Source organism: Mixophyes fleayi, chromosome 8 (assembly GCF_038048845.1).
Source record: "Mixophyes fleayi isolate aMixFle1 chromosome 8, aMixFle1.hap1, whole genome shotgun sequence".
Classification (NCBI taxonomy): domain Eukaryota; kingdom Metazoa; phylum Chordata; class Amphibia; order Anura; family Limnodynastidae; genus Mixophyes; species Mixophyes fleayi.
The window spans coordinates 134,923,610-134,950,057 of NC_134409.1; the positions used below are offsets into that span (position 1 = coordinate 134,923,610).

At 43.9% G+C, this 26,448-nt stretch overlaps 2 protein-coding genes and 1 long non-coding RNA gene across 17 annotated transcripts in view; 2 read left to right on the forward strand and 1 right to left on the reverse strand.

Moving 5' to 3' along the window:
- The window catches only part of LSM3 (LSM3 homolog, U6 small nuclear RNA and mRNA degradation associated), a 491,439-nt gene that overhangs the window by 125,769 nt on the left and 339,222 nt on the right, over positions 1-26,448 (forward strand). The gene's annotated exons all lie outside the window — the stretch shown is intronic.
- GRIP2 (glutamate receptor interacting protein 2) overlaps positions 1-26,448 on the reverse strand; it is a 225,014-nt gene that overhangs the window by 22,571 nt on the left and 175,995 nt on the right. For 10 of the 13 annotated variants that reach the window (XM_075183667.1, XM_075183668.1, XM_075183669.1 and 7 more), the window contains 9 exons: positions 17,048-17,128; positions 15,250-15,385; positions 15,022-15,167; positions 13,671-13,757; positions 12,654-12,729; positions 9,884-10,029; positions 6,849-6,996; positions 5,217-5,386; positions 3,549-3,674 (listed from right to left, as the gene is read on the reverse strand). In XM_075183667.1, coding sequence (XP_075039768.1) covers positions 3,549-3,674; positions 5,217-5,386; positions 6,849-6,996; positions 9,884-10,029; positions 12,654-12,729; positions 13,671-13,757; positions 15,022-15,167; positions 15,250-15,385; positions 17,048-17,128 — 1,116 coding nt within the window. Of the gene's footprint in view, positions 1-3,548; positions 3,675-5,216; positions 5,387-6,848; positions 6,997-9,883; positions 10,030-12,653; positions 12,730-13,670; positions 13,758-13,857; positions 13,944-14,848; positions 14,914-15,021; positions 15,168-15,249; positions 15,386-17,047; positions 17,129-26,448 lie in introns of those variants that run through there. The other 3 variants (XM_075183674.1, XM_075183676.1, XM_075183677.1) reach the window with 3 other exon arrangements.
- Positions 15,164-26,448, forward strand: part of LOC142099800 (uncharacterized) — a 38,945-nt gene continuing 27,660 nt past the window's right edge. For all 3 annotated transcript variants that reach the window (XR_012678614.1, XR_012678613.1, XR_012678615.1), the window contains exons 1-3: positions 15,164-15,596; positions 16,363-16,507; positions 21,446-21,574. This is a non-coding gene — a long non-coding RNA (uncharacterized LOC142099800). The remainder of the gene's footprint in view (positions 15,597-16,362; positions 16,508-21,445; positions 21,575-26,448) is intronic.

Below are 26,448 nucleotides of genomic sequence, written 5' to 3' on the forward strand. Positions count from 1 at the left end.
AGTACTCTACAAAGTATCAATCAAGTAGACCTCTGCGTTGATTATAATATATATTTTCCCCTTTATTCACAACGTGATGCCATGTAGGTGGACCACACCGAGTACACAGACAGTATATTACAGTGATACTATTGGTGGACCACACCGAGTACACAGACAGTATATTACAGTGATACTATTGGTGGACCACACCGAGTACACAGACAGTATATTACAGTGATACTATTGGTGGACCACACCGAGTACATATAGACAGTATATTACAGTGATACTATTGGTGGACCACACCGAGTACATATAGACAGTATATTACAGTGATACTATTGGTGGACCACACCGAGTACATACAGACAGTATATTACAGTGATACTATTGGTGGACCACACCGAGTACATACAGACAGTATATTACAGTGATACTATTGGTGGACCACACCGAGTACATATAGACAGTATATTACAGTGATACTATTGGTGGACCACACCGAGTACATACAGACAGTATATTACAGTGATACTATTGGTGGACCACACCGAGTACATATAGACAGTATATTACAGTGATACTATTGGTGGACCACACCGAGTACATATAGACAGTATATTACAGTGATACTATTGGTGGAACACACCGAGTACATATAGACAGTATATTACAGTGATACTATTGGTGGAACACACCGAGTACATATAATGATATTATATATTATAGTGATACTATTGGTGGAACACACCGAGTACACAGACAGTATATTACAGTGATACTATTGGTGGACCACACCGAGTACATACAGAAAATATTCCAACACTCTTATTTTTAGTGAAGATTAAAAGAAAAAAACCTATTTGTAGTTAAAATACATTTTAAAAGGCAAATCAATGAATGCCCGTAGGAGTAATTAAATAGATTATATACAGAATAACATCCGGTCTGAAGTGTCAATATTTGCTGATTAAGGGCTGCCATGATCGCTCTTTAAGTGGGAGGGGCTGAGCTATTTGTGCTTCGTATTGATTGGTCTGTGCTCTTCTCTTTACATTTAAACAATTATCTTGAGGTTTATTTAGTCAGAAAGGCTCAAATCATACGTCCCACACAGTCTTTTTTGCCAGCGTGCCTATTTATCCATATATGTCACCTTTATTTTAATACTTTCTCCTAAAACAGGGGTCCCTGAAGATTGGATTTGGTTTCCAGGTGACCAGTGCCATAAATTCTACCAGCTGTGGATCTGTTACATTGTATCAGTCAGTAATGATTATATCACCTGTGGATCTGTTACATTGTATCAGTCAGTAATGATTATACCACCTGTGGATCTGTTACATTGTATCAGTCAGTAATGATTACACCACCTGTGTATCTGTTACATTGTATCAGTCAGTAATAATTACAACACCTGTGGATCTGTTACAATGTATCAGTCAGTAATAACTATACCAGCTGTGGATCTGTTACATTGTATCAGTCAGTAATGATTACTCCTTTGCTCCATCAAGGAGATTTGGAAAACCTGCACTGCTAGGGCTCGCTGAGGACCGGATTTGGGAAACCTTGACCCAAAATACTATTCAAAATTATGCTCATGTGTCTCAAGCTAATCCTAAGTGAGGAGACACCAGGACGACCTTTAATACTATGATATGTTTGTATATTTTTATGGCGTTGGTGCCTGAAAATACTTTTTTTCCATATAAAATGCAATCTGAAGGGGCAAAGGGCATCCCATTAAAAATAAAATGACAAGATCTGCCCCCCCCTCCCCCAACGTCAGAGGACATTGAAAAATAAAGTAATTTTGCTATCCACGAGTGACAGAAAAAAGCCCTCTAAATGCACCACGACATCATTATCTCCTTTAAATAATCTCGTTGTCATGTCTGACATATAAGAGACCGCAGAGCCGCGTGTCGCCGGCCTGGTCACGCGTGTGGAGAGAGGGCACCTGATTTATTTATTGTTTACTTGGTAGAAACGTGTAAAGCAGGGTTAACCTGCAGGGGTTTTTTCATACAAATCCAGTCATTATTCTATTTATATTTCATAGATAAAAATAACAAACAAAACAAAAAGGTGCTTCGGCTGCCGCGTCCTGCGCGTGAGCGCTCATTACTGATCCAGATCCCGTAAGACACTGATGCTCTCTAATTAGTTACTGGCATCTGCCAGGCTCCCTGCACCCTGCTGCAGACTCCCATCTATCTTCATACAAGAATGACACGGAGCCGTCGGCTAATTTATATCCCAGCGCCCGCTTATGGGGAGTGAGCAGATGTAGTATTAACCCGTTACTGCCACAAAGGCACAGTTAGGCGGTGCCTATTTCAGGCACAGATCGCGGTCTTACTATTAAAATGAAAAGGTCTTCTGAAAACATTCAAGAAAACGGCTAACGGAGTTGGCGTTGCCCACAGTAACCGTATAATTACATTTTTTAAACTGCACAAGAAAACCAACATTGAGGATCTGATTGGTTGCCGTGGGCGACACAAGATGGCAGCTTCCACTCCCATTAAAAAAAATAAAAATGTTAGTATGTGGAGAAACGTGGTTTGTTATGCAGAATAACTTGTACCTATGTTTTCCAAAACAAGTAGAGAACATTTGAAAAGGTGTAAGTTGGTCTTTAAAAAAAACCCACCTCTTGAGTGGAGGCAGACATTTTTTGGGCTGTACCAATCGTCAATAGATTGCAGCCTTTAAATTCAATAGGAACCAGTGCCTGCCAATCATTAAGTGACTCCATGTTACTGGTTCCTGGTGAACTGATCGGTAGCATCCTCATGAATATTGTAAAGGGTATAGATTTATAAAACCTAAAAACAAAAAAGGATAAGTGGAGGTGTTGCCCATAGCAACCAATCAGATTCTAGATATCATTGATCTAGTACTATCTAGAAAAGGATTGCTAGAATCTGATTGGCTGCTAAGGGCAACACCTCCATGTACCCTTATAGCAGGTTTGTTGAATTTACACTTCGATAGTTGCGGGGTCCCAAGACCAACTTTCAAAAAGAAAAAACTCTTTTTGAGTTCTCAATTAGTGGTAATGGTGCCTTCATTTTAATATGCAAATAAAAAAACAAAAAGATGTCCATACATCATAGTACAATTTAACTCTTCATAACAATAAAGCAATATCTACTAATTTTTCCATTGATGCAAAACGAATAAAAAGGAAACGGGTCCTAATTATATCTCGGTTTAATGCTCTCCTGTTGTTCTATATTAGCATGTGCTATTTCTGTCCTTATTCACGGTTATTAATATGAATCTGAGCAACCACGTGGCTCTCTGGTGTGTGTGTGTGTGTGTGTGTGTGCGTGCAACTGTGTGTATGTATGTGTGTGTGTGTGTGCATGTGTGTGTGTGTGTTTGAGAATTTAGATTGTAAGCTGCTCTGGGGCAGGGACGGATGTTATGTAGCGCAGTGTGAAGTGTCCGTACTATGGAAATAAAACTTTGTAATAATAACGTCTGTTGCAGCACACACAGAGATTGGCGGGGAGGGGCGGAGCCTCAGGTGAGCCCGCTAGCAGTACACATACATTTGCAGTAGTCTTGGTTTGTGCTCGGGTTCCAGGTGGGCGTCTTACAGTGCCCGGGGTGGTGTGTATGACAATAGCTGACACAAGGGTCCCAGCAATGGTGGTGGTCACTCTTTTGCACCTTAACTGCGAGAGAAAAAAAAATAAAAAAAAATAATAATAATGGGTGAATGGGCCACTGTGGTAATATATATATTTTTTTTATTGTATTATGGATTTCTAGACCGAAATTAAAAGGTTTTTCCATACAAGCTCCATACAATCTCCAAAAATACAATTTATCAGTAATATTTCATCTTAGAAATATACAGTGCTAGCAAAACAGACTTATCCACTGGGCTGTGTCAATGTGTAACCGAGTCGGTCATGGTTATGTATGTGTTTAAGGGTGTTTGTGGGGTATGTCTGTTTTAGTGTTGTACCCTTCATGTTATAGTGGTCAGAAAAACAGAAACACCAGCATATAAAGTCGCTTAATAGAGCTGAGCGCCGAGCCAACATGCGCAGCCAGTACAGTAATTTTTTGCCCACTACGTGTTTGTGACATTTTTAGTTTAGTGCATGTGAGTTATTATGGAGTTTGTATGAGTTTAGTGTAGTTTGCGTGGTGGAGGGTCTCTGGTGTACTGTGAAGGCACCAACTTGCCTCCTAGATTATGTTAGTGTGTGGCAGGACAGCTGCCATCTGCCCGGAGAGAGCCGCAAATATTCAGGGGACTATGACAAATGAGGAGGAAAGAGCGCAAGTGCAAGCATATTAACCACACTATGGCATTGTGAACATGTGGTGGCACCGGCATATAGCGTAACGCCAGGGGGTAAGAAGAACCCATAGAGGAGAGGCCGGGAGGAAGGTTTATTCTATAATTTATGGTTAGGATGGAATCCTTCTTTAATAACCCGGAGTTAGCTATAGCAACCAATCAGATGCGAATATTCACCAGTCCACTGAAAGCAAATGTCCGATTGGTTGTTGCATGTTACAACTCATTGGCATTCTCTGTTTTAGGTGCAGGCCCGGATACAAACGTAGGTCCAGCAAGCCTGTACCTAGGGGGGCATTAAAGCCAGAGGGGCTTCTGTTTATAATGTAGTTTCTCAAGTTATTTTTATTAACGATGTACAAATTTGGGTCTGTAAAATTTCAAGGGGGTGTGGGCAACTGATGGGCCAAAATTTGAGGGCCAAATATTCTGTTTCTATGGGCTCTAGAAGAGTAAATCCAGCCCTAATTACAATATTACGTCTTAGTATATCAACAACAAGTACAACTAGCCACGTGGATTCTCCTTGAAGGCACAATATTCTTTTGGATTTTGGAATGGAACCACTTTTCCAAAATACAATAGCTGCCTCTTCAAAACATCGGAGGACATCATATGCATCTTCTGGTTAGGTCCATTCCGGGCAGCGACAGAGTTACAGTATCAGCTGCCTGGGATAACCCCCCCCCCCTTCCTAACATATTACTAAATGACACTGCTCCAACCTTGCCCTGCCGGATAACAACCCTTCACGGTTGAGATACTCTGGATGAGAAGAGCGTTCTCCTCCGCAAACTGACTGCAGGCAGCCGGCTCTGACCTTCACCTATACCAGCTCCCTGCCGGGAGATGGTGGAGAGCTCCAGGGGGGGATAATCTCTACGTCCAGCCCACGTGCACTGACCGGTCTCCGGCGGCCTCAGAGAGAGCCTGCTGTGATGTGCCGGTAGGATCTCCAGCTTTACATCCTCTGTAGTGCTGGCAAGGAGCTGCGTAGCTTCCATGACGGAGCAATGCTCTGTACTGGTGCCATCGATGGAGAGGATGTGGTCACCGGGATGTAGAGCTCCGCACCTGCAGAGGGAAGGATTACAGTGCGTTACACAAGAGACGACTCAACATTCGAACAATGCAAAGCGTTCTTTTTATCCATATCTGTTTTACAATTTAACCCATTAATAATAGATTTTGGTGTACATTACTAGTGTACCCCCATCCATCACTACCCCGATTATCCACAAAGTGCTACAGATGGAGTACAGTTAATTGCAGCAAATGGTGCTCCATGGCACAGGATATAGTTTATTTAAATAATCCCCAAATACAGAACCATTCACAATTAATTTAATAAGTGATCTATTGCAAGATAGCATGGATGCTGACCTGCTCACTGCAATACAGACTGCTCCACCTGTCGGCCTAAATCTACCCCCCCCCATGTGTGCTATGTAGCTGGACATAGAACCAGATTACAGGTCTTAAGTGCTTGGACTTTAGATATGGTCCCTGCTGACAGATCAATTTGTTCTCTCCAGAACTGTCCAATAATTAATGCAAAGAAGGGTTTAGAATATAATTAGCATTCTCTAAATAAGATAAGATCTACTTTGTATTGTTTTTGGCGCACGCCGCCAATGGAGGGGGGGGGGGGCACTTTGGAAGAGGGGCCTGGAGATCCATTCCATGTTAGGGCAGGTAATCACGGGCACATTGTAGCTTTGGGTCAAGCTGCGATTAATGCACAATGAAGACAACTGATATCTATAGTGAGTGGAAGGGGAACTGAAGGTACCACAGGAGTGACGTGTTCGTGTGTATCCGTCATGGATCCTGCCAAAGGTAGAGGCAATCTCACAACAGATAGGTCCCAGAAACAAATAAATAGATTTTGTAATAGAGAACCAGGGAGAGTCACAATCGGTCTGTTTTCAAGGGATAAAAAAAAGTTTGTTTTTTCTATCATGGAATCTTTTTAAATTTATCATAAGAAAATGTTGATATTAACGTTTTTTCAGTTGCTAAAAGCTCAAAAATATTTATTGATTTATTAATATTTATTAAAAAAAAATATTTTTAAACATCATATCTGCAAATAAAGTTTACATGTCGGAGGAAATAAAGCCCCACCCAAATTAAAATTGCTAATTCACTGCTGAAAAACATTAATGTAATCTCTGAGTTTTGTGATTTGGGCTACATATAGGGGTTTGTCACTAATAAGAGAGTAAGCTTTGTGGTAAAAAATGGAGGATGATGAGCGATGCAAACACAAGGGCTATTGTAGTCCTCCCATGACCCTAGAGGTCAGTAACAACAGCTATTAAAAACAGAGACGAGCAGAATAGGTATAATAATAGGAGTGGCTGGTGCAGCTGGAACCCACCTTCTCCAGGTGCCCTTAGGCATGAGCCTAGGGAGCCCGATTTTAAATTCTAGGCCCTTGGATGAGGTTTAAAGCCTAATAGACATGAAAATGGAAGCAGAAAAAGGTATAGCGACACTCACAGACACGGACCGTTCTGCCTGAAGCACCCACCTGTCCACGACGCTAGCGGGTTTGACCCGGTCGATGACTATAATTTGCTTGTTCCGGTGAGTGCCAGCGCTGAGGGAGATGCCCAGTGTGGAACCGGGGGCTTTGGCAATTTCCACCAGCAAAGGTCCTGATGCGTTTGTCACAGTGTCTGTGGGTGGAGGAAGGTGGGTTAATTTGGGGATAGACAGCAGGAGATGTGATCACTAGGACACTCTGCAAATCAATCACATTTATAATCTATTTTCCTCCTTACAGCATCATTGGTCAGTTTTTACCACCATGCTATACGCTAAGGAACTCTGGTTATTCCATTAAATCGGTGGCCTGTTACCATAGGAATTTTAATAGAAAGCAACTACTGGCCTGAGTGATGAATGAGTTATCTGAGCAACTTCTTTCTGTGCTCTTCAGCCATGTATTTATACCATATTTATTTAGTTTGGTTGCCATGAAATGCAAAACAAAAGTTGTCTATAACTAAAGCCCTGGGGGAGTTGTGTTGTATCTCAGGGCAACGGAAAAGAAACAACTCTGCCCAATGCTCTAAAGACATGGCTAGAAGCCACAGGAAAAAGCTAGAAAGACATGCAACAAAGAGTTGCACGTACAAGCCAATAACGTCACCTGAAACTGTAAGACTCATTTAAGCGCCAACAACGTCCTTACAAACTCTTCTTCAATCTCATTGCCAATCGGAAATGAATGGAGGAGGCGATCCTAAGGTGACAGTAGGCTGGACGTTAATGGGATGCGTTGAAGATGGACTTGGGCATTTTTAAAGGCCGTGAAGCCAGCGCTTCTTGAAATGCACTTAGAAAAGAAGACTCGCGCATAGAAGAAACAAAGCATTGTGGGTCTGTACATTTCGCCTTTCCTTAGAGCCTTAGAAAATGCTGAAATGTTGACAAGCTCTGCTAGAACAATCATCTCATTCTTTTAGCACTAATGGATTCTCAATTTAAGAGTGGAGGAAAAAAAATATATTTAAAAAAGGACCACAATATCCAAGTCTACTTATATATGAGAGATACTATTAAAATCCAAACATAGAAGTTTCCACACCTTGATAAAACAACACATTAGATTTACTTCTGCTGTGTATTTTCTCCTCAAAAAAAACGTTTCCCCCAAACCATGTCTGTATCTCCAATATGGTCAGTTCTGATAAGCACAAATACAAAACTGGTAGTTGCTCAAATCAATTTATAGGCTATAACAGGTGCATGAAAGGGTGGGGTTATCCTAAAAGGAAAAAACAGAGACAAAATTCCCCCTGAGAGGCATGTTGGTGTCAGTAGCTGAGGGGGAGTACTGACATTGGATTGCTATTTGGAGGTCTCTGGGGTACCTCTTTGGTAAGTTAGCTCTCAATTTAAAAACACATATGTATGGCCCAAATATATGGGACTCTCATTGTTTAGAGTAGGACCACCCTATTAGCAAAAGCACCTTGGCGTGGTGGGTGGCTTCAACATACATTTGCAAATGTGTGCAACTGAGACTTTTGCATTTTTATCTACAGTAGAAATAGCAGATCTGTTGCTGGTTATAGCAGTGTGCTGGGGGAATTTGTCTCAGTTCTGATAAGCTCCTGTAATGTGGTTATATAGAAATGCTATTCGTTATTTCATATAAGGAGCTGCAGACAGGACTCCAGCCCCACAGGCGTTACACGTATTTCCGATAATTCTACAGAGAGGAAGCTGAATGTGGTCCAATCAATTAATTTCCTGCATCAGATGAAAAGTGGAGTAACTGTGCCCCCGAGCGCTGCAGCTCGTTAAATGACTCCTATCAGAACATTGAACGCCCTCACCCAGTAGGGGCTGAGAGGCAACGTGCCAGGGCCAGGAGCAGCCTCAGCCTCCAGCCGCCTGCGGGGCTCGCTGGTTCAGCTAAAGCGTCAGGAGACATTGACGTGTTCAGTTTCAGAGGGACCAGCACAAATGACAGCTTGTTGGGGATGTGTTTATGTCTCGTTATAGAACAACGCTGCTCAACCTGCTTACGGTACAAGGGCCGGGAGATGGGGCTCAGTGGGAGAGGCTGCAATAAGACTTCACTTGTTTAAACATGTAAAATACATAGAATATACTACAGAAAGAGAGTAGCTTCTCCGCAGCGATGCCATATATGCCAAGTCCCCACAGATGGCCGCCCCATGCATGGGGTGTGGTCAATCACACGGGGAGCAAACCGTGAAGGGTCCATGTTCCACTCTCCTGTGCCCCCCAATAGCAACCCACTCCCCCCTCTTCATGCGCCACACGCCCCAACGTAGTGACCCACTCTCCCATGCGCCTCACGCCCCCCTCGTTGTGGCCCACTCTCCCCTCTCCCATGCCCCAATGTAGTGGCCCAATCTCCCATTCACCTCACGCCCCCCTCGTAGTGGCCCACTCTCCCCTCTCCCATGCACCTCACGCAGCAACGTAGTGACCCACTCTCCCATGCGCCTCATGCCCCCCTCGTAGTGGCCCACTCTCCCCTCTCCCATGCCCCAATGTAGTGGCCCAATCTCCCATTCACCTCACGCCCCCCTCGTAGTGGCCCACTCTCCCCTCTCCCATGCACCTCACGCAGCAACGTAGTGACCCACTCTCCCATGCGCCTCATGCCCCCCTCGTAGTGGCCCACTCTCCCCTCTCCCATGACCCAACGTAGTGGCCCACTCTCCTATGCGCCTCATGCCCCCCTTGTAGTGGCCCACTCTCCCCTCTTCCATGCGCCTCATGCCCTCCTCATAGTGGCCCACACTCCCCTCTCCCATGCCCCAACGTAGTGGCCCACTCTCCACTCTCCCATGCGCCTTATAGCGGCCCACTCTCCCATGAGCCTCTCGCCCCCCATTGTGGCCCACTCTCCCCTCTCCCATGCACCGCACGCCTCCCAGTAGCGGCCCACTCTCCCCTCTCCTGTGCCCCACAACACCTCCCATATCAGCACATTCTCCCCCTGTCAGGCTCCACAATGTGCTGTTCTGCTGCGAGACGGGGTCAATAACCCCAAAAATTCCTCTAGAACCTTTTTCTCACCCATAAGAGCAACATCATATTCAATCTGGAAGACGGCCTCTTGGCTGCACTGCCGGAGGATACTGAGAGCGTCAGCGAGCGGAACATTGTGGAGGGAGATGCCGTCCACACACAGAATTCGGTCCCCGACCTTCAAGGTTCCTTCCCTGTGGGAGAAAGAAGGGATATTCTCAGCGCCGTGAAGGAGCAAATATGGGATAGATACAGGGTGAGTGGGTGAGTGGACATAAATGTCTAGGTAGATAGCGCTCATTTGCATGTCTCTACCCATAATCCCTCTGGGCAATTTTTAAAGTCTGAGTGAAAACACTTGGCTGGGAGTATGAGAATTGCTGAATTATTAACAAAACATTAACATAAGGGGCAGTTTCTGGAGTCCAGACACAAGGAGCTTATTCACACGTTAACCCTTTCATGCCAGGCAGTCGGCTTCACAACTGTGGGGTACAGTCCCCGAAATCTCTAATCCTTTTAAGCAGCGGCATCGGATTTAACCCATTGGCCGCCAGAAAGAAAAAACGCTGTACGCTTTGCTGCGTTACTGGCTGACTTTTTTTTCTTCCTAGCGCGCTTAACTGTACAAATTAAAATGACAAATGCCTTAAATCATCCCCGATATCCGACAGCGGCTCACTTTGATCAGAACAATCTGCTTAAGTCCGCCTGTCAGCGCCAGGGCACCTGCATATCTTAATGGAATTTCTACTCATTGATTTATGGGAAGGATTCAAGAGGCTTTGGGACCGGAGGGATTCAGGCATCCTAGAGCACAAGGTTACTGCGTCAGATAGACAGTGATGGAGGAAGGGGGAAGACTGCAGAGGGGGCTAGTGCCAGGGACGGGAGGGGGGGGGGGGGGGGGGGTATTTACAGTGATAAAGGATGATGGAGCCGTCGCGGTCATTCAGAAAGGGAAGGTCATTATGATAGAGGGGAAGTCGGAGGTAAAAGGTGACGGCTATAATCAATGTTGGACACAAGTGAATGACATAGGACAGGCGATATAACGCCATGGGTGGATTAGGAGGGGGGTGGGGGGCAGTGGACGGTGTCCGCACTTCTTCCAAAGTTTTAAGAGGGATTTTCAAGGGGTTAATAACAGAACTAAAATTTCTAATATGAAAAGTACCTGATTATTAATAATTTGTCACGAAAACCTGTGTTATGGGACATTTTCTGTAAAAGGCGGCAGATTATCCTGTTAAAAAATAACCTACACTTATAAAAAGTGTTTATCTTTTTTTAATAGTCTTCAGTGTTGGTTCCCCAGATTATTTTCTACAAATCCATCTGCCCCCTCCCTAGTTTCTAACGCCAGCTATAAATAAATGGTTATAAAGTGATACTGACAAGATTATGAAAATTAACCCAAAACAACAAGTAATAAAACAATGGCAAATCCACACAGGTAATTTTGATGCAACAGCTGCAGGTGATTCCCCAAATTTAAACCATTTATAATCTCAAAGTAGGTGGGTGTTTTAGGATTAAGATTTCCAGATATGAACTTTACTCTCGTTGTCCAGAAAGTTCAGGAAGCAAAAAACTGCTACAGAATATGTCACACACACAGATGCTGAGGATGTTCTCCTAGTCACTGTGAGGAGCACTGTTACACAATGAGAAGGGGAATGTCATACACACAGACATGATCACTGAGGATGTTCTCCTAGTCACTGTGAGGAGCACTGTTACACAATGAGAAGGGGAATGTCATACACACAGACATGATCACCGAGGATGTTCTCCTAGTCACTGTGAGGAGCACTGTTACACAATGAGAAGGGGAATGTCATACACACAGACATGATCACCGAGGATGTTCTCCTAGTCACTGTGAGGAGCACTGTTACACAATGAGAAGGGGAATGTCATACACACAGACATGATCACTGAGGATGTTCTCCTAGTCACTGTGAGGAGCACTGTTACACAATAAGAAGGGGAATGTCATACACACAGACATGATCACTGAGGATGTTCTCCTAGTCACTGTGAGGAGCACTGTTACACAATAAGAAGGGGAATGTCATACACACAGACATGATCACTGAGGATGTTCTCCTAGTCACTGTGAGGAGCACTGTTACACAATGAGAAGGGGAATGTCATACACACAGACATGATCACTGAGGATGTTCTCCTAGTCACTGTGAGGAGCACTGTTACACAATAAGAAGAGGAATGTCATACACACAGACATGATCACTGAGGATGTTCTCCTAGTCACTGTGAGGAGCACTGATACACAAGCAGGGGGAAACACAGGAGCAACTTTTAAATGTAATTACTATATTTTAGGCATATTACTCCAAATTATGGGGAAAAAAAAAATCCTTATCTGGAAATCCCTAAATCCCGAGCATTCTGGATAGTAGACCCCACACATAGGCTCCCAGTATTCTTCAATTAGCTTCCCCCCCCCCCCCACATCCAATATCTGGAGGAGAAGAAAGTGCATTTATTTATCAGGATTAAATAGAAATCTCGCTGATCTCCGTCATATTCATCCGTTTTCCTAAACGATCTGCAGTGAAATTAAAACAACATTAAAGCCAGCCCCCCGGTCACGCTGGAAGTAATATCGGAGGGATTTATGATAGCGTCACGCTGATCATCCTGCTGTCATTCTTACACACGCATCATGTAACACGCCCCGTGCTGGTACACGCACACACTACATATAACCACAAATCATCCCTTTCACCAGTTCTGCAAACCCCTCATAGTAATAATGGGAGAAAAATGGATTTCATAGGTCCTCTAATACCTGTCTGCCGGTCCTCCAGGCCTCACGTAGGTTATGACCAAAGGTCTTGATTTATGCCAATCATCCTGCGATCCACCTGAAGAGTAACGCATGAATTATTCACAATCACAGGGCGTCCCAACTCCACAAGCCGGATTTTTAACACTTTCCTGACCACTCTAAGCCAGACACCACTGCGCAGTGTGCTGGGACTTTTAGTTCTACGCCGGATGCCCACCTCTCAACTAGAAATGCAACACAAGAGATTGATGGATTCGATTCAGGAGGCTGATCATCAAATACAGATGGAGCAGACTTTATTACACTTTCTGCAGATCACAGAACGTCACAGTGCATCCTCATTCACACTACGGAACAGCGTGACGATCTCCCCAATTGGTACGACTGGCAAGCCAAGAGACAGAAGTGTTGCAATAAAAACCACTTCATCTGTACATCTGTTCAGCTACCTCCCTACAAGGGATCTCCCAGATCACACATAATCAGTGCTTTGTGAAGGCGATTGCTGGATCATTGGTTACTCAATGGGCTTTGCAGGTTATAGATTGGGAAGAGAGCGTCTATACAGAATATTGATCCTTTCTGATTTTTGGCTTATGCGCAAGAATCATGTATTCCTATCCCATCGTTTTAGGCTTCATAACTTTCTGAAAAATGGATTGCTTAACCTACCTTTGTTGGTAGGGGTTAGATTGAGCATAGAATTAGAAAAAGGTTACAACAAATGTGTGATATAAGTTATCAATTCAATGGTCATGCATTAAAAACTGGACTCTCGACCTCAGATATTTCTTATCTTAGTAATGAGACACTAACTCCTGGAATGTGCATAAGTTAAATTAACACTCTAGGTTCTATTGTACATTTATTGGTTCTCACGGAGACTAGATGGTGTCGTGTTTAACGTGATTCGCTTTTAACGCCATGTTAAATAGGTTTAATTTTGTACCTAAATCTGCAATAAAGTTTTATTTACACGTTTCCAACTTGTAAGATATCTTGAGAAGTTACACTCGCCTCTCATTACAAACCCAAAACTGTTCCCCTCTTTGCACAACGTGATCTCCAACGTCTTTGGGATGATGGCGGAATTGGTATCGGGAGCTGTAAAACAGATGAAACAGACTGAGGATCCGACAGAAATGTGACATTAAGCTTATATTAAGCCAGCTTTCTGCATGATAGAACTGGGCTAAATCCTTACCTCCGCAAAGAGAATTCGGGTCAGAGGAACAGCGATTTTGAGTGATAATAGGGTGCAGATGTTTCTGAATTACGGTGAATGAGCCCCTAAAGCAGAAACTGGAACAAACGTAACAAAATTCCTCCTGACCCCAATTCTTACATCATTACCATTTCTAATCATCTTTAGATGTGACAACCGGCTCAATGATTTGAGACAGTAAAGAAATCGTCAGACAACACCCTTTATTTATCTACTTAATAACACAGATTTTCTGTTGCTGCAATTTATTACTAAAATATCGCCGGAGCAGCTAAGGGATACTAATAGGAGGATTGTGGCGTTGGATATACCGCCGCCCCCTTGTTAAATAGGTAAAGCACGGCGATAACCAGGGATATATCGTCAGATGCTCCTCTGGAAATAGTTTATTGTTTTATGTTTAATAATTAGGCCCCAGTACGTAACCGTGGTGCTTTCAAAACCGAGACACACCATCTAAATTAACGTCTGCTGCATCGAAATGTTTGTACCACTTTGGGATAACTGTGGCTGCACAGTACTACGTAGCTGGCTGCAAATATCTAGAAGTAACTGCATTTAATTCCATCAATCATTCTGCGCTATGAATTGGCACGTACGATACCATTAGTCCATCCTAATGCGCCAGGGTTCAGGGGGATGCTTAAAAGACTGAATGAGGGACATAATGTCATTGATACTGTGGAGAGTGATCTTATTTACCCCGTGCCCCCCACCCCCACCCCACAGTGAGCGCTGATATGTTGGGGCAGCAGTCAGCAGCTTCTTACCTGTAAAGCTGCCAGTGGCTGCTGCTCCTCCATGTTGGTGATGGGCAGGGAGTGTGGCGCCGGTCTATGATGTCACAGCTCTGCGCCGCACTCCCAGAGGATGACAAGATGCTGGAGCCTCGGTGCCACACAAAGTAAGAAGCAGGGGTTGCTCCACCACCTGACTGACTGAATGTCACTTATTCAGTATTCTTATTTACCTCATGCACAGCTGCTGACTGCTGCTCCACCATGTTGGTTAAGGGCAGGGAGTCTGGCGCTGGACTATGATTTCATACTAAAAATGCCAATCAAAAAAAAATCTGGACAAATCCAACGGCTCAGAACTCTTGGGGGTATCTGACAGAAAAAAGGGTCTTTCCATGACACTTACTGACAGGGGGCAGCTCGTATTCCACCTCCAGCACCACCCTCTCCCCCACGTTCTTCAGCAGGCTGATGATCTCCTCGTGGCGCAGTTTGGTCAGGTTGATGCCGTTCACAGACTTTATATAATCCCCGATATTGAGCTGGTCGCTCCTGTAGAAAGCAGGATGTTAGCAGAACAAACGTACAAGACAGCGGCTGTTCAGTTACCCCCCCCGACGTCAGCGCAGGTTACCTGGCCGCCAGTCCTCCTGGCCTCAGGTTTGACACCCTGGGTTTGCCATCCTTGTCTGTGCCCCCTGAGATGGTCAGACCCAGCGTGCTGCCCTCCTTCTTGAGGAGCTCCACAATGGTCACACCCCGAAACTCCTCTGAGAAAACAAAACAACAAACACATTCAGGCGAAGAAACCTTTAAAACTATTTAAATCTTTGTTGACCGAAGGCGGCAACATTGGAGCATCACGGTGCATAAAAATAATGCAAACATATTTTCTCACCCCCCCTATGTGGTCCAATTAGTTCCGCTATGCCTAAAATCTGTCAGTCCGGATGCAGCAGACTGTACTCTGCATACGGACAGGTAAATTTATTACTTGGCGTCTGTTTGTGTCAGATATGTAATTTGATAACAAAAAATGCCTTCTGTTATATACGTTATCAATTATTTCCAATTGCATAAATTACCATGTCTAAATAAATTTTACACATTTGAAAAAAAACAAAAAAAAAAAACAAACAATTTCCATTCAAAAGGTAAACTGTACACCAAACTTTCTCCAGTAACATGTCAGGTTTTAAGGATTTCCCCATATGTGGGAAAATTGCTGCCCAAGTCAACAACGTTACTTCTTCTGTACATGAGTAATTAAATCCTGAAAAAACACGTATTTTTACAAACTGTGCTGTTCAGTATATTTTTATATGTAACCAAACTCTTTAAATCATACAAATTTTCATTAAGACTAAAAAAATAAATAAAAGAAAACCTAAAAAAACAACAACTTGTCAGTCTGGAATATAACAACGCAGAACCAGCCAATGATTTATTCCAAATAACTGAGCACTTAAAGGGGGCTCAGGCTAGTTAACCAGGCATATGTCAGGCACAGAAGGGGTTAATCTTGCTCTGATTTGATCCCTTATGGCTGACTGGCTGCTCAGTGGGAGCCCTTGTCCCATCCATCGCTCCCCGCCGATGCTGGAATTATCAGCCGCCCAGGTCGGCTTCTCACCCCACCTTGCACGAAAATCTTGATCTGACTACAGATGGCCCCTCGCAGGGATATTAATGCCGCCTCGCTGTGGTTTAATTTCTGACCTGACAAAAATTTAAATTGTATTTATAGGGGCCTGCTGTTCTGAGGTAACCCGTGTGGATTCAGGATTACTCACAGGAGCTGAGCGAACGAGACACCGCAGAGCGGCGAAGGAGCCTGCGACCGTGTATAGACCGCAGGACGGCTAATTTAATTCAGCCTTTCAGTGTATAGAGTAAGTTTTACCTCAGCGGTTATACAGTCCAAACTGTGGTGACAGGAAGAGAACTAGACCAGATCTATACCCAAATGTTTTTCAATATAGAGGGTAAATTTCCAGACATCATGTTTCAAAATAAGTGGTCCCTCTTTTACCATTAAATCCTCAGGGCCTACTCTCATTCAGGTGTACTGATATAGTAGAGGCAGACATCGTATATATCAAGCAAAGGGTAGCGAACTATTAGGATGAATACGAGGGTTCAGCTTACAAAATGGCCGCCCCCACTGTACACTTTCACTGCTGCCTCTTGCAGGGTCTGATTAAAACTTTATGGGGGTCTAAGCAAAATGCTGATTTAAACCCTCCTTTTAACCTGTCATAAAAAAATCCCACATACAAGGGTCACCAATTTTCCCTCAGGGCACACTGGGTTCTAGGCCGGAGCCTGGTTTGCCTAATGGATGATCCGGCTCGGTCTCTGGTCCGATTCGGGCAGTAGGCTGACAGGAGTTCTGGGGGGAAACCACATCATCATTTTGGATATTTACCAACCTGGAATGCTTTGACGTCTGGAAACCAAAGCCACATCGTTCCCCGTCGGGTCTTTGCTGCTTTTGGAATACGGTCCATCATCTAAAACAACAGAGACGGAGATTTGTAAGAAATTAAATAGGTTTAAAGCTTTGAAGACGTCATCTATAGATGCTGAGCGGCAAAACTATACAGAGGAACAACAGAACCGAGACTTGTCGTAGACCGCGGAAACGAATCCCAGTATCCGTTAAAGGCCATTCCTAACCTTGGCAAGTCAGACTTCCTGTGCCAGATACCAAATCTAATTGTTCTGGTCAGGGAAACCTCCCGTGTACAGCACCACATACAACCACATCTCCTTCATTCGGAATAAGATGTTACAAATATTTTCCCATCAGTGTCTATATTCTACAAAACTGCACAACGCAGCATTAAACTTTCTTCTTTAGCACCAATTCTAAAGTAACACATCCTAATGTTCATGGAAAACTATTATTTTTGTGACAATTTACCAGACTTACAGTACGCATTAAGAACATCCTCATTTATGTATTTCATGTCAAAAAAACAAATATATTTTTTCTTAAACATTTATTTTTAGTAATAATTATAGCATAAGAGCTGTAAATTATTTTTATGAAATCGTTTTTTTTTTGCATGCGTTCAGATTTGACTGTTTATTGCGCATCTGCATTGTGCGTATCCTGCGCCGTGTTTTGTCTGTATACGGCAAGTAACGTCAGTAGTCAGTAACAGGCAGACATGTGCACAAGCGAAGTGTATTTATTTTATTTTTTTAAATAAACAAAAGTTGCGTTCATGTTGCGGTCAAAGATAAATCAGGCCCACTGTCATATAGAATAATGTGATTATCATCATCATCATCATCAATTTATATAGCGCCACTAATTCCGCAGCGCTGTACAGAGAACTCACTCACATCAGTCCCTGCCCCATCTGAGCTTACAGTCTAAATTCCCTAACACACACACACAGACAGAAAGACTAGGGTCAATTTGATAGCAGCCAATTAACCTACCAGTATGTTTTTGGAGTGTGGGAGGAAACCGGAGCACCCGGAGGAAACCCACGCAAACACGGGGAGAACATACAAACTCCACACATATAAGGCCATGGTCAGGAATTGAACTCATGACCCCAGTGCTGTAAGACAGAAGTGCTAACCACTGAGTCACCATGCTAAGTGGTCCTTAGTTTCATGGTTCCTTTCAGTTATAAAATAAATCACACACATACTTACTTTTGTATTCTCAAGGTCAAACGAGCCGAGTGGGCATTTTGTGTGTATAGGTGCGCTACAAACGCACTTTAATTTGGTCACGGAGGGGGGTTTGCATAACATAATTAAATTAAACTAATACTTATAACGAAATTAGCTCTGTAACATGACAAACAGGAATACTGTACATCTGTTTAGCTATTACCAACCTCCACCATCTCTTATTCTTCCTTGTACTTTCAATGGCACTTTTATTTATTTTTTTAAAATGTAACAAAAATATTAAAACTAGTCTCCAACTGCTCCTCATCACGCTTTATGTTCTCCAAGGTAAGAAGCCCGAATGTGTTTGTAGTCTGCGAACCATAAACTTCTGACATAATTTATATGGTCTATAACTTTCTATTTGAAATTTGTTGTGCCATATATTATTTTTTATTATTTTTATCAGGCACCAGATAAGGAAGATTTCAAGGACGGCATTAGACCGAGGGAGCCGAATATCAACTGTAAAAAAATAGAAGAAAAAACTGACAAGGTCCAAAAAATCCATTTCATATCAACGGTTTCCAGAGATTGTGATCAGAAGCGCGATAGGGCTGTAAATACTGTTACAAAAAAAACCAACACACGAGAGAGCGTAAGTAAAAGATTAACCACAAACATTCTATTTTATCTTACAGACTTGTATATGCAATGTATAGCAATAAGAATAAAATAAACATTTTGATTGCATGACATGGAATTACCCTATAACTTCCAACTGTGCCGATTTAGGAGGGTCGGTCCCGATATTAGGAGGAGACTGTCCGCCATACCGATTGCAGCCTCGCCCCACTGCCCTTGCAACTTGACCTCCCCCTTCATTGAGGCCCCTGTACACTTCCTAAGGATCCAGGAGAAAGGCATGCTCTATTGGGGTTCCAGGAAAAAGGCGCCACAAGATTTTCGCAGCACCGTACAGAGTACAAACAGTACAGGACAATAAATTAATAATACCAAAATTCTAAATGCTCCAAGCATAGCTGGTACAGTGAAGATGGAGCAGAAGAATAGGTATAGAGACAGGAGGGAAGAGGGTCCTGCTCGTTAGAGCTTACATTCTAAGGGGGAGGGCACACAGACAGGAGGCACAATGGGGAGTCAGTGGAGTGGATCTAGCACAAGAGGAGTGAGTAACGGGACGGGGGAGAGAGAGGTGAGGAGTTCAAGCATGGAGAAGGTAAGGTGGATGGCTGGTAGGTTTTGAGGAAAAGATGAGTTTTAAGTGCCCGTTTGAAGGTGCTGAGATTAGGAGACAGTTAGGGCAGTACAGTGGCTCAGTGGTTAGCACTTCTGCCTTACAGCACTGAGGTCATGAGTTCAATTTCCGACCATGGCCTTATCTGTGAGGAGTTTGTATGCTCTCCCCGTGTTTGCGTGGGTTTCCTCCGGGTGCTCCGGTTCCCTCCCACAATCCAAAAACATACTGGTAGGTTAATTGGCTGCTAACAAATTGACCCTAGTGTGTGTGTGTGTTAGTGAATTTAGACTGTAAGCCCCAATGGGGCAGGGACTGATGTGAGCGAGTTCTCTGTACAGCGCTGCGGAATTAGTGGCGCTATATAAATAAATGATGATGATGATACATTCATGGACCTAGTCCCCGTTTTCTACAGTATGTCTCTGACCTATCTATCAGAACGTGGGATATGCTGCATCCCGCAGACGCCGTCTTGGCCGGTGAAACTAATCGTAAGATCAGGTGCATTTGCTAAACTGTGGGCTTGTAATGTCACAAAACAACTGCACTATTTTATGCTAGTAGAGTTATTCGTATTAAAAAAAAAAGTTAACTTTCCTCCTGTAACATGTTCTGTTTATACTGCACACACTCTATGTAGTCACTGAGTAAAAGCAATGCTTTTACTATGGAAACTTATGTGCCATCAGCATAATTAGTTCAGTATTAAACACATTCAGAGAGATCAAGACAGCAGAGACAGACTGGGACTCAGAAATGACCTAAGCATAGGGGTAACTTTACAAACTATTCCTTTGCCAGCAAGAGCGCTGTCCACAGGCAGATAATTCACACATCCATCACTGTAGGCGTGTTGTGCATCCATCACTGGATTGGACAGAAGCGGGAGCCAATCCAATCAAGGGACCGCATCATCTGCACAACTCTTCATAGCTGCTTGAACAGCTGGTTGGGTTCATTCCTACACACACCACAAGCCCATGTTGTACAGCAAAGTGGATTGGGAGTCTATGCGCATCCACTGGGCGGGCGGAGGAATTCCCTAAAAGCGCTGCTTGTAGGAAAGGTCGCTACCTCTTGGTCCACAACTGAACCCTTGCTTTAATGGATGTCGACATACCACCAAGAACGACTTCAGACAGATTAAGGGGACACGTAACTCCAGCCTATTAAATATACCTCTAAATAACAATTTTTGGAGCAATGAGATTTTACACAATTATAAACATAAACAAGTACTTGGTAAACCAAATCTCTATAGCTCTAAACGTTAAGTAAACGTTTACAAAGATGTCTGTACCCGCTTATGATAAAGGATCTGAATGAGGAAGCCCAGGGCAGCTCAGTGCTGGTATTACTGGCAGACTGGTATAACACATGTTGTTAGTGCAATGCCAAGCATGTGGCCACTACCGACACTAACCAATCACAAGTATCCTGTCCATCCTTAAATAACTTCAGCATGATGAATTATCAAAGCCCCGGCATCACGGCCAAGGATTCCTCACCCTACCCTTCCCTCTGATCTAAATGTATCCTCACAAACTGGCAATCAGAGGAAGGAACGGTCCCCCCCCCCCCCCCCTTTGGATGAAGTTTGAGGAAATTAACGCCTTGCCGGTCACGCAAACGGAGGCTCATTACATTACTCCGTGTCACCAGCTGCAAAGACGAATGTAGATTCTGCGTGTACTGAAATGTGTTTGTATGTTGTTACCCAGAAGCCTTTGCTGTCTATTCTGTGCACAAATGCCGGACTAGACAGGGAAGATTTAACCTAAGATTGTTTTATGCAATTCAGATTATCATCTGTTTATTAACATTACAGAGGTTTTCTATCTGCATAAAATTATTTTCTTTAAAAAATAAAAAGAAGATTGCATTCTACTTTAACTAAATGCTTCTTTCTAGCTATCTTGTGGTTTTTTTTCAGTCACATCTCTGCATGGGATACAACAGGGCTGCTTACATGAAGACACAGAAGGACAGACGGAAACCAGAAGGATAAACGTTGCACATTTTGCAGAAGATGCAGAAGCCAGTGAATTAAAATCTTCTAAAAGTAAGAAAAACACAGAGTTGACAGTTTAGACTATATAAAGATGGGAAAACAGCCTTTTATCTGGGTATTTTGCCCTCACATTCAGCTCTAGAGTTTGTGAGCAACATAAGTGTTATTATAATTGCTTTACATAGATGGGGTGCAGCCCCCTACCAAGAAATTGTAATTTATTACAAATATTAGACAGCACAGCTCCTTGCTCAAGACGGTAAAGGAGATATTAATATTCACCTACACGCTGCGCTCGGTAAGGACGCTCCTGAATCCTGCATACATCTGCACTAATCGCTGGGTTCATTTAAAGTTCTGTATGGTACTGAGCCACGTGAGGCGAGTAGAAGTGGTGGTTATGCCACTTGTAGAGCGCAGGTGATCTAAAGCGATACGTTTTGTTTTATTCAAGCCCAAGGTGCGCTGCTGCCAATCACCCACTAAGGGTCTTCAGACCCCCTGTGTGGAAGTTAGGGGGCCCTTGATAACCCCAACCCCCGCAGTCTTACAGCCCCATATAAGGGTGTTCAGGCTCACCTCTGCTGCAAGGCTTGGGTGGGCCCCTTTCTCCCAGTGGCTGGCCGACAGGTCCCTTCGGCGATACATAATGACGGTTATCGCCACCCCAAAAATTAAAAACACTTTATCATACATCCATGACACCTAACTCCTTGATACGTCCCTCTTTCCATGCAGTAACAACCACCACACACCAGCCAATCACATTGCTGGAGGCCTGATGAGCGGATGTAGTGTTCACTGCATTCTATATATTATAGACTGGGAAATTCCATTACCAGCATTGATCCCTATTGGTTGTAACCACGGTAACAATAGAAGCTTTATTTTTTAAATCAGCCCTGAACACAATGCGTGCCAGACTGGAGCCGGTGTTTGCCCACTGGTTATTGCCCGTGCTGGCTACCAATTCTTCATGCACTGACCAGCAACATCCCTGGGGTGAAGGCTCAGTAGCCACCACGCTGACCTGTTCTGTGAACTATTGTTACTTTCACTACAGTCTCTATTTCATCTGGATGAGTAGATTATAAAACTCAGGCCCAGTTCTTAGTTCCACTTAGTAGCATGCAATATAGGATGCCAAATTGTCCACCATATAATATAGCCCCATTAAACAGAATATGTCCAGCATGATACAGCCAGCCACCGTCTAGCATAAAATACAACCCCCCAACTAAGCATACAAGAGCCACCCAGTTGTCTAACATATATTTATAGTTCCCAAGTGTCCAGCAACAATGTATGCAGGACCATTTAATAAAAACGTTATCAAACTGCCTGTAATTGAAATGATGAGGCAATTACAGGCTGTCCTTGCCCACAGCAGGGTATTAATAAAAACAAAAATAACCAAGTATTGCCCCCAAGCAGTGTATGGGGTTACTACAGCCTGACCAGGCTGCTCACCACTGGAAGTGGCCCTGGTACAAAGCTATCGGAGTGTTTCTTTTCTTGTGTTCAAACATGATTGTTGCATGGCGCTGTGTACACTTAGGGCCTGAGTCACTAAGGAGAGCAAAGCAAGTTAAAAGGAGTAACTTTGCACCTTGGAAAAACCATGTTGCATTGAAGGAGGAGGTAAATTTAAAATGTGGGGGTAGATTTATAGTTGGGGTAGGCAGAGCCGTAACTTAGAATTCTAGCGCCCGGGGCGAGAAAGCAAAATGCCGCCCCCCTAGCTCTCAATTTTAACCAAATGAACATAAAATATTCCTAAATTGCGCCCCCTTCAGCGTTGCGCCCTGGGCGGTCGCCCCTGTCGCACAGCCCTAGTTACGGCCCTGGGGGTAGGGCATGTCCTAGGTCATCTTTAAATTTCAGTGTAAAATAAAGCTATCAAGTATTTGTGTGCTACATGAAAAAGCACCCAGTATTTAACTTATGTGCAAAATACTAAACTCATTTGCACCCCTTGGATCGTAGCATGGTTGTCCAGGAGCAAATGTACTGCTTTTTTTGTGTGCTAATGACTCCGGCCCTTAGAGTACAATGACTGTACCTTGCTGGCCACATGCTTTGTCTAATACCTTCAAACACAACCACGGGATTGCTGCAGTTATTGTCTAATTTTCCAAATTGCAAAAACCAGGCTATAGCTGATCATCAATTGCTTCATCCCACGGTTTTACAACAGGATAAAGAAAAATAACCCCCCAGTAGAAAACATTTTTACACCCTCCCGAATGCTAGAACACATTCTAACTAACAGACAGAATGATTACGCTCAAAGTTTATTTCATGCAGTTTGCTAAATTTAGGATATGATATATTCTTCCATGAATTTATGCAAATCTTAATACTCTGCAGGTATTGGGATAATCCTGCGCTATGAGCAGAATTTCAAGAGCCGATAAACCAATGTGGGACTAAGTATGTATGGGGGCGATTAACAGAGGTGCAAAATGCAAATGAGCGGTAACCCGTAGCAACCAGTGATTAGCTTTATGCCACTTCTTGCACATAGGTCATTAGAACCCCCCCCCCATTTATCACACAGAGGTCAATAGAACGCCCCCTCTCCTGTATTGCACAGAAGTCATTAGAAACAAGGTGGCCTCTTACAGTAAATTCCCAATCCAACATGGTCTCTGTTGTCCATATTTGATTTACGATATGGATGCAGAACAAAATACTAAAATATACACCTGTTCCCTTGTTCCCCAATAGTCTACTTGGCACCTGGTTCGGCAACCAGGACCTTGGCGTCACCGGCAGCCTCTGTAACATTATTGTTCTTATGAAAGCATCGTACATGCCCTCCAACTGGAGTGTGGCTAAAGGATTAGAGACATGGCCAGCGAGATTCGGAGCAAGGTTGGTGCGGATCATTCCATGGTGAACAGAGAGCGTAGTCCATCATCAATCCCTCACTTAGCGGCCACAAGAGGTTAGACTAGCATCAAACCCACAACAGTCCCTGTTTTTCAGAGGATAGCCCAGACTTTATACAGACAAAAGAAGGCCGACCTACCTGATCTGGTTTAAAAAGACAGCTAATAAGTAGCATGGCCAACAAGGTTGGGAGTGCGGCTATCCTGAGGGTAAGTGTGGCTCGGACAGACTAGACGATGGTATTTTGTAGCTTGACTTGTTGGAAGGATCAGTATGTATTTTATTAGTCTAATCTGAGAGACGAGAGAGTGGTGAGAACGGCTTATGAAAATAATTGCATGGAGATTAACACCTTACTCGCCCAGCTAAAGTAAAGCATGTAGAAACCAACTTCTAAAATAGCTGCCACCCTGTTCTTTCACCACTCAAGAGCGGTCACTTCCAACAACCCAGAGACTTAACTCTGCAACTTGAGACTCTAATAAATCCTCATTAATAAGAGGGACGAACGGAGTGAGGAAGATTCCGAGTTGACCAGACTCGGACTAGAAGTACAGCCCCATCTCCAACAACGTGAGGTGCCCTGCTCCATCTGAGGTTCTCCAGCTAGAACAGAAGGTTAAATGCTGCCATTAGATGGCAGAGGTGGCTAGTCAGCAGTGGTCATGTAAACTCATTGTGGCCATTTTGCCGAGCTGCAAGAGTGCCGCTACAGAACCTTTGCATGTCGTTATGTTTTGAGCGTTTTACAGAATGGGTATCTATAACTGGAGCTGGGAAAGTGGCGGTCAAGTAACTCTGGTCCATGGCGGGGATTGAATTCTGGGTGGAACTTCACGCGGAACATTTCAGTTCAAAATAAGCCTAATAAACTTAAAAACTATGCAGCCAAATACGAAATGAGGTGAATAGTCAATACAACAGTTTCTTTCACACATGTTTCGTTCATCTGTAGCGGTGATATAACGGCGTGGTCTCTTCCACGTCTCATCACTCATGTAGTGAAAGGGAAATCAGGCTAAGGACTCGGTCTATGCCCCGTATTACGGATAATCCACAAGACGCCCACTATAACAATGTTTGCGTAGCAACGCGAGCATTTGGCATCAATCAGCACTGAACTAATTGCCCATTAAGCCTTAACCCTCGGCTGTTTTAATGGTTTGCTTTGCTAAAAGGTTAAAATGTCATTTCCACCGTTCATCCTCCGACATTAAAATTGCGCTGCCTGCCGACCTGGGTCAGGGCGAATCCAGTGACAGCGCTAGTGCGACAATGCAGCAACCAGCAGAAGAGAAGCTTCACTAGAAATATGAGCACGTTAATGGCTGAACATGAACATCTGGACAACAAGGTCCAGAAAACTCTACAGGAAGCAAACTCGGCAGTTCTTAAAATGATACTTTTGCTACAACCTGCACACAGTGTAGGAGAGAACGGATGAAGCTCACAAAATTATCAAAAGAAGAGATCCTAGAAAAGTGCTGGACAACAGGTGGCATGGGGGTCCCATGCGGCCCTAAAATGACAAGGATTTTATGCAGCTCTAGACAACAATCACTCTTGGTGAGCCCAGGCCATTCAGTCACGCGGCCTACGCAGAGGGCCGAGAGCCCAGGCCATTCAGTCACGCGGCCTACGCAGAGGGCCGAGAGCCCAGGCCATTCAGTCACGCGGCCTACGCAGAGGGCCGAGAGCCCAGGCCATTCAGTCACGCGGCCTACGCAGAGGGCCGAGAGCCCAGGCCATTCAGTCACGCGGCCTACGCAGAGGGCCGAGAGCCCAGGCCATTCAGTCACGCGGCCTACGCAGAGGGCCGAGAGCCCAGGCCATTCAGTCACGCGGCCTACGCCTATGATCACACTACGCATACTGAGAATGAATCAATATGCCTGAGAACGCAGCCTGTATGTATAACTATTGTCAGAGGGGCGAGAGGGGGGGGGGGGGGGGTCGTCTGGTTGCTACTGACATCTTTTTTCTTCCCAACAGAGGACAGTTTAACTTTTTTTACCTTCAGTAAATTTACC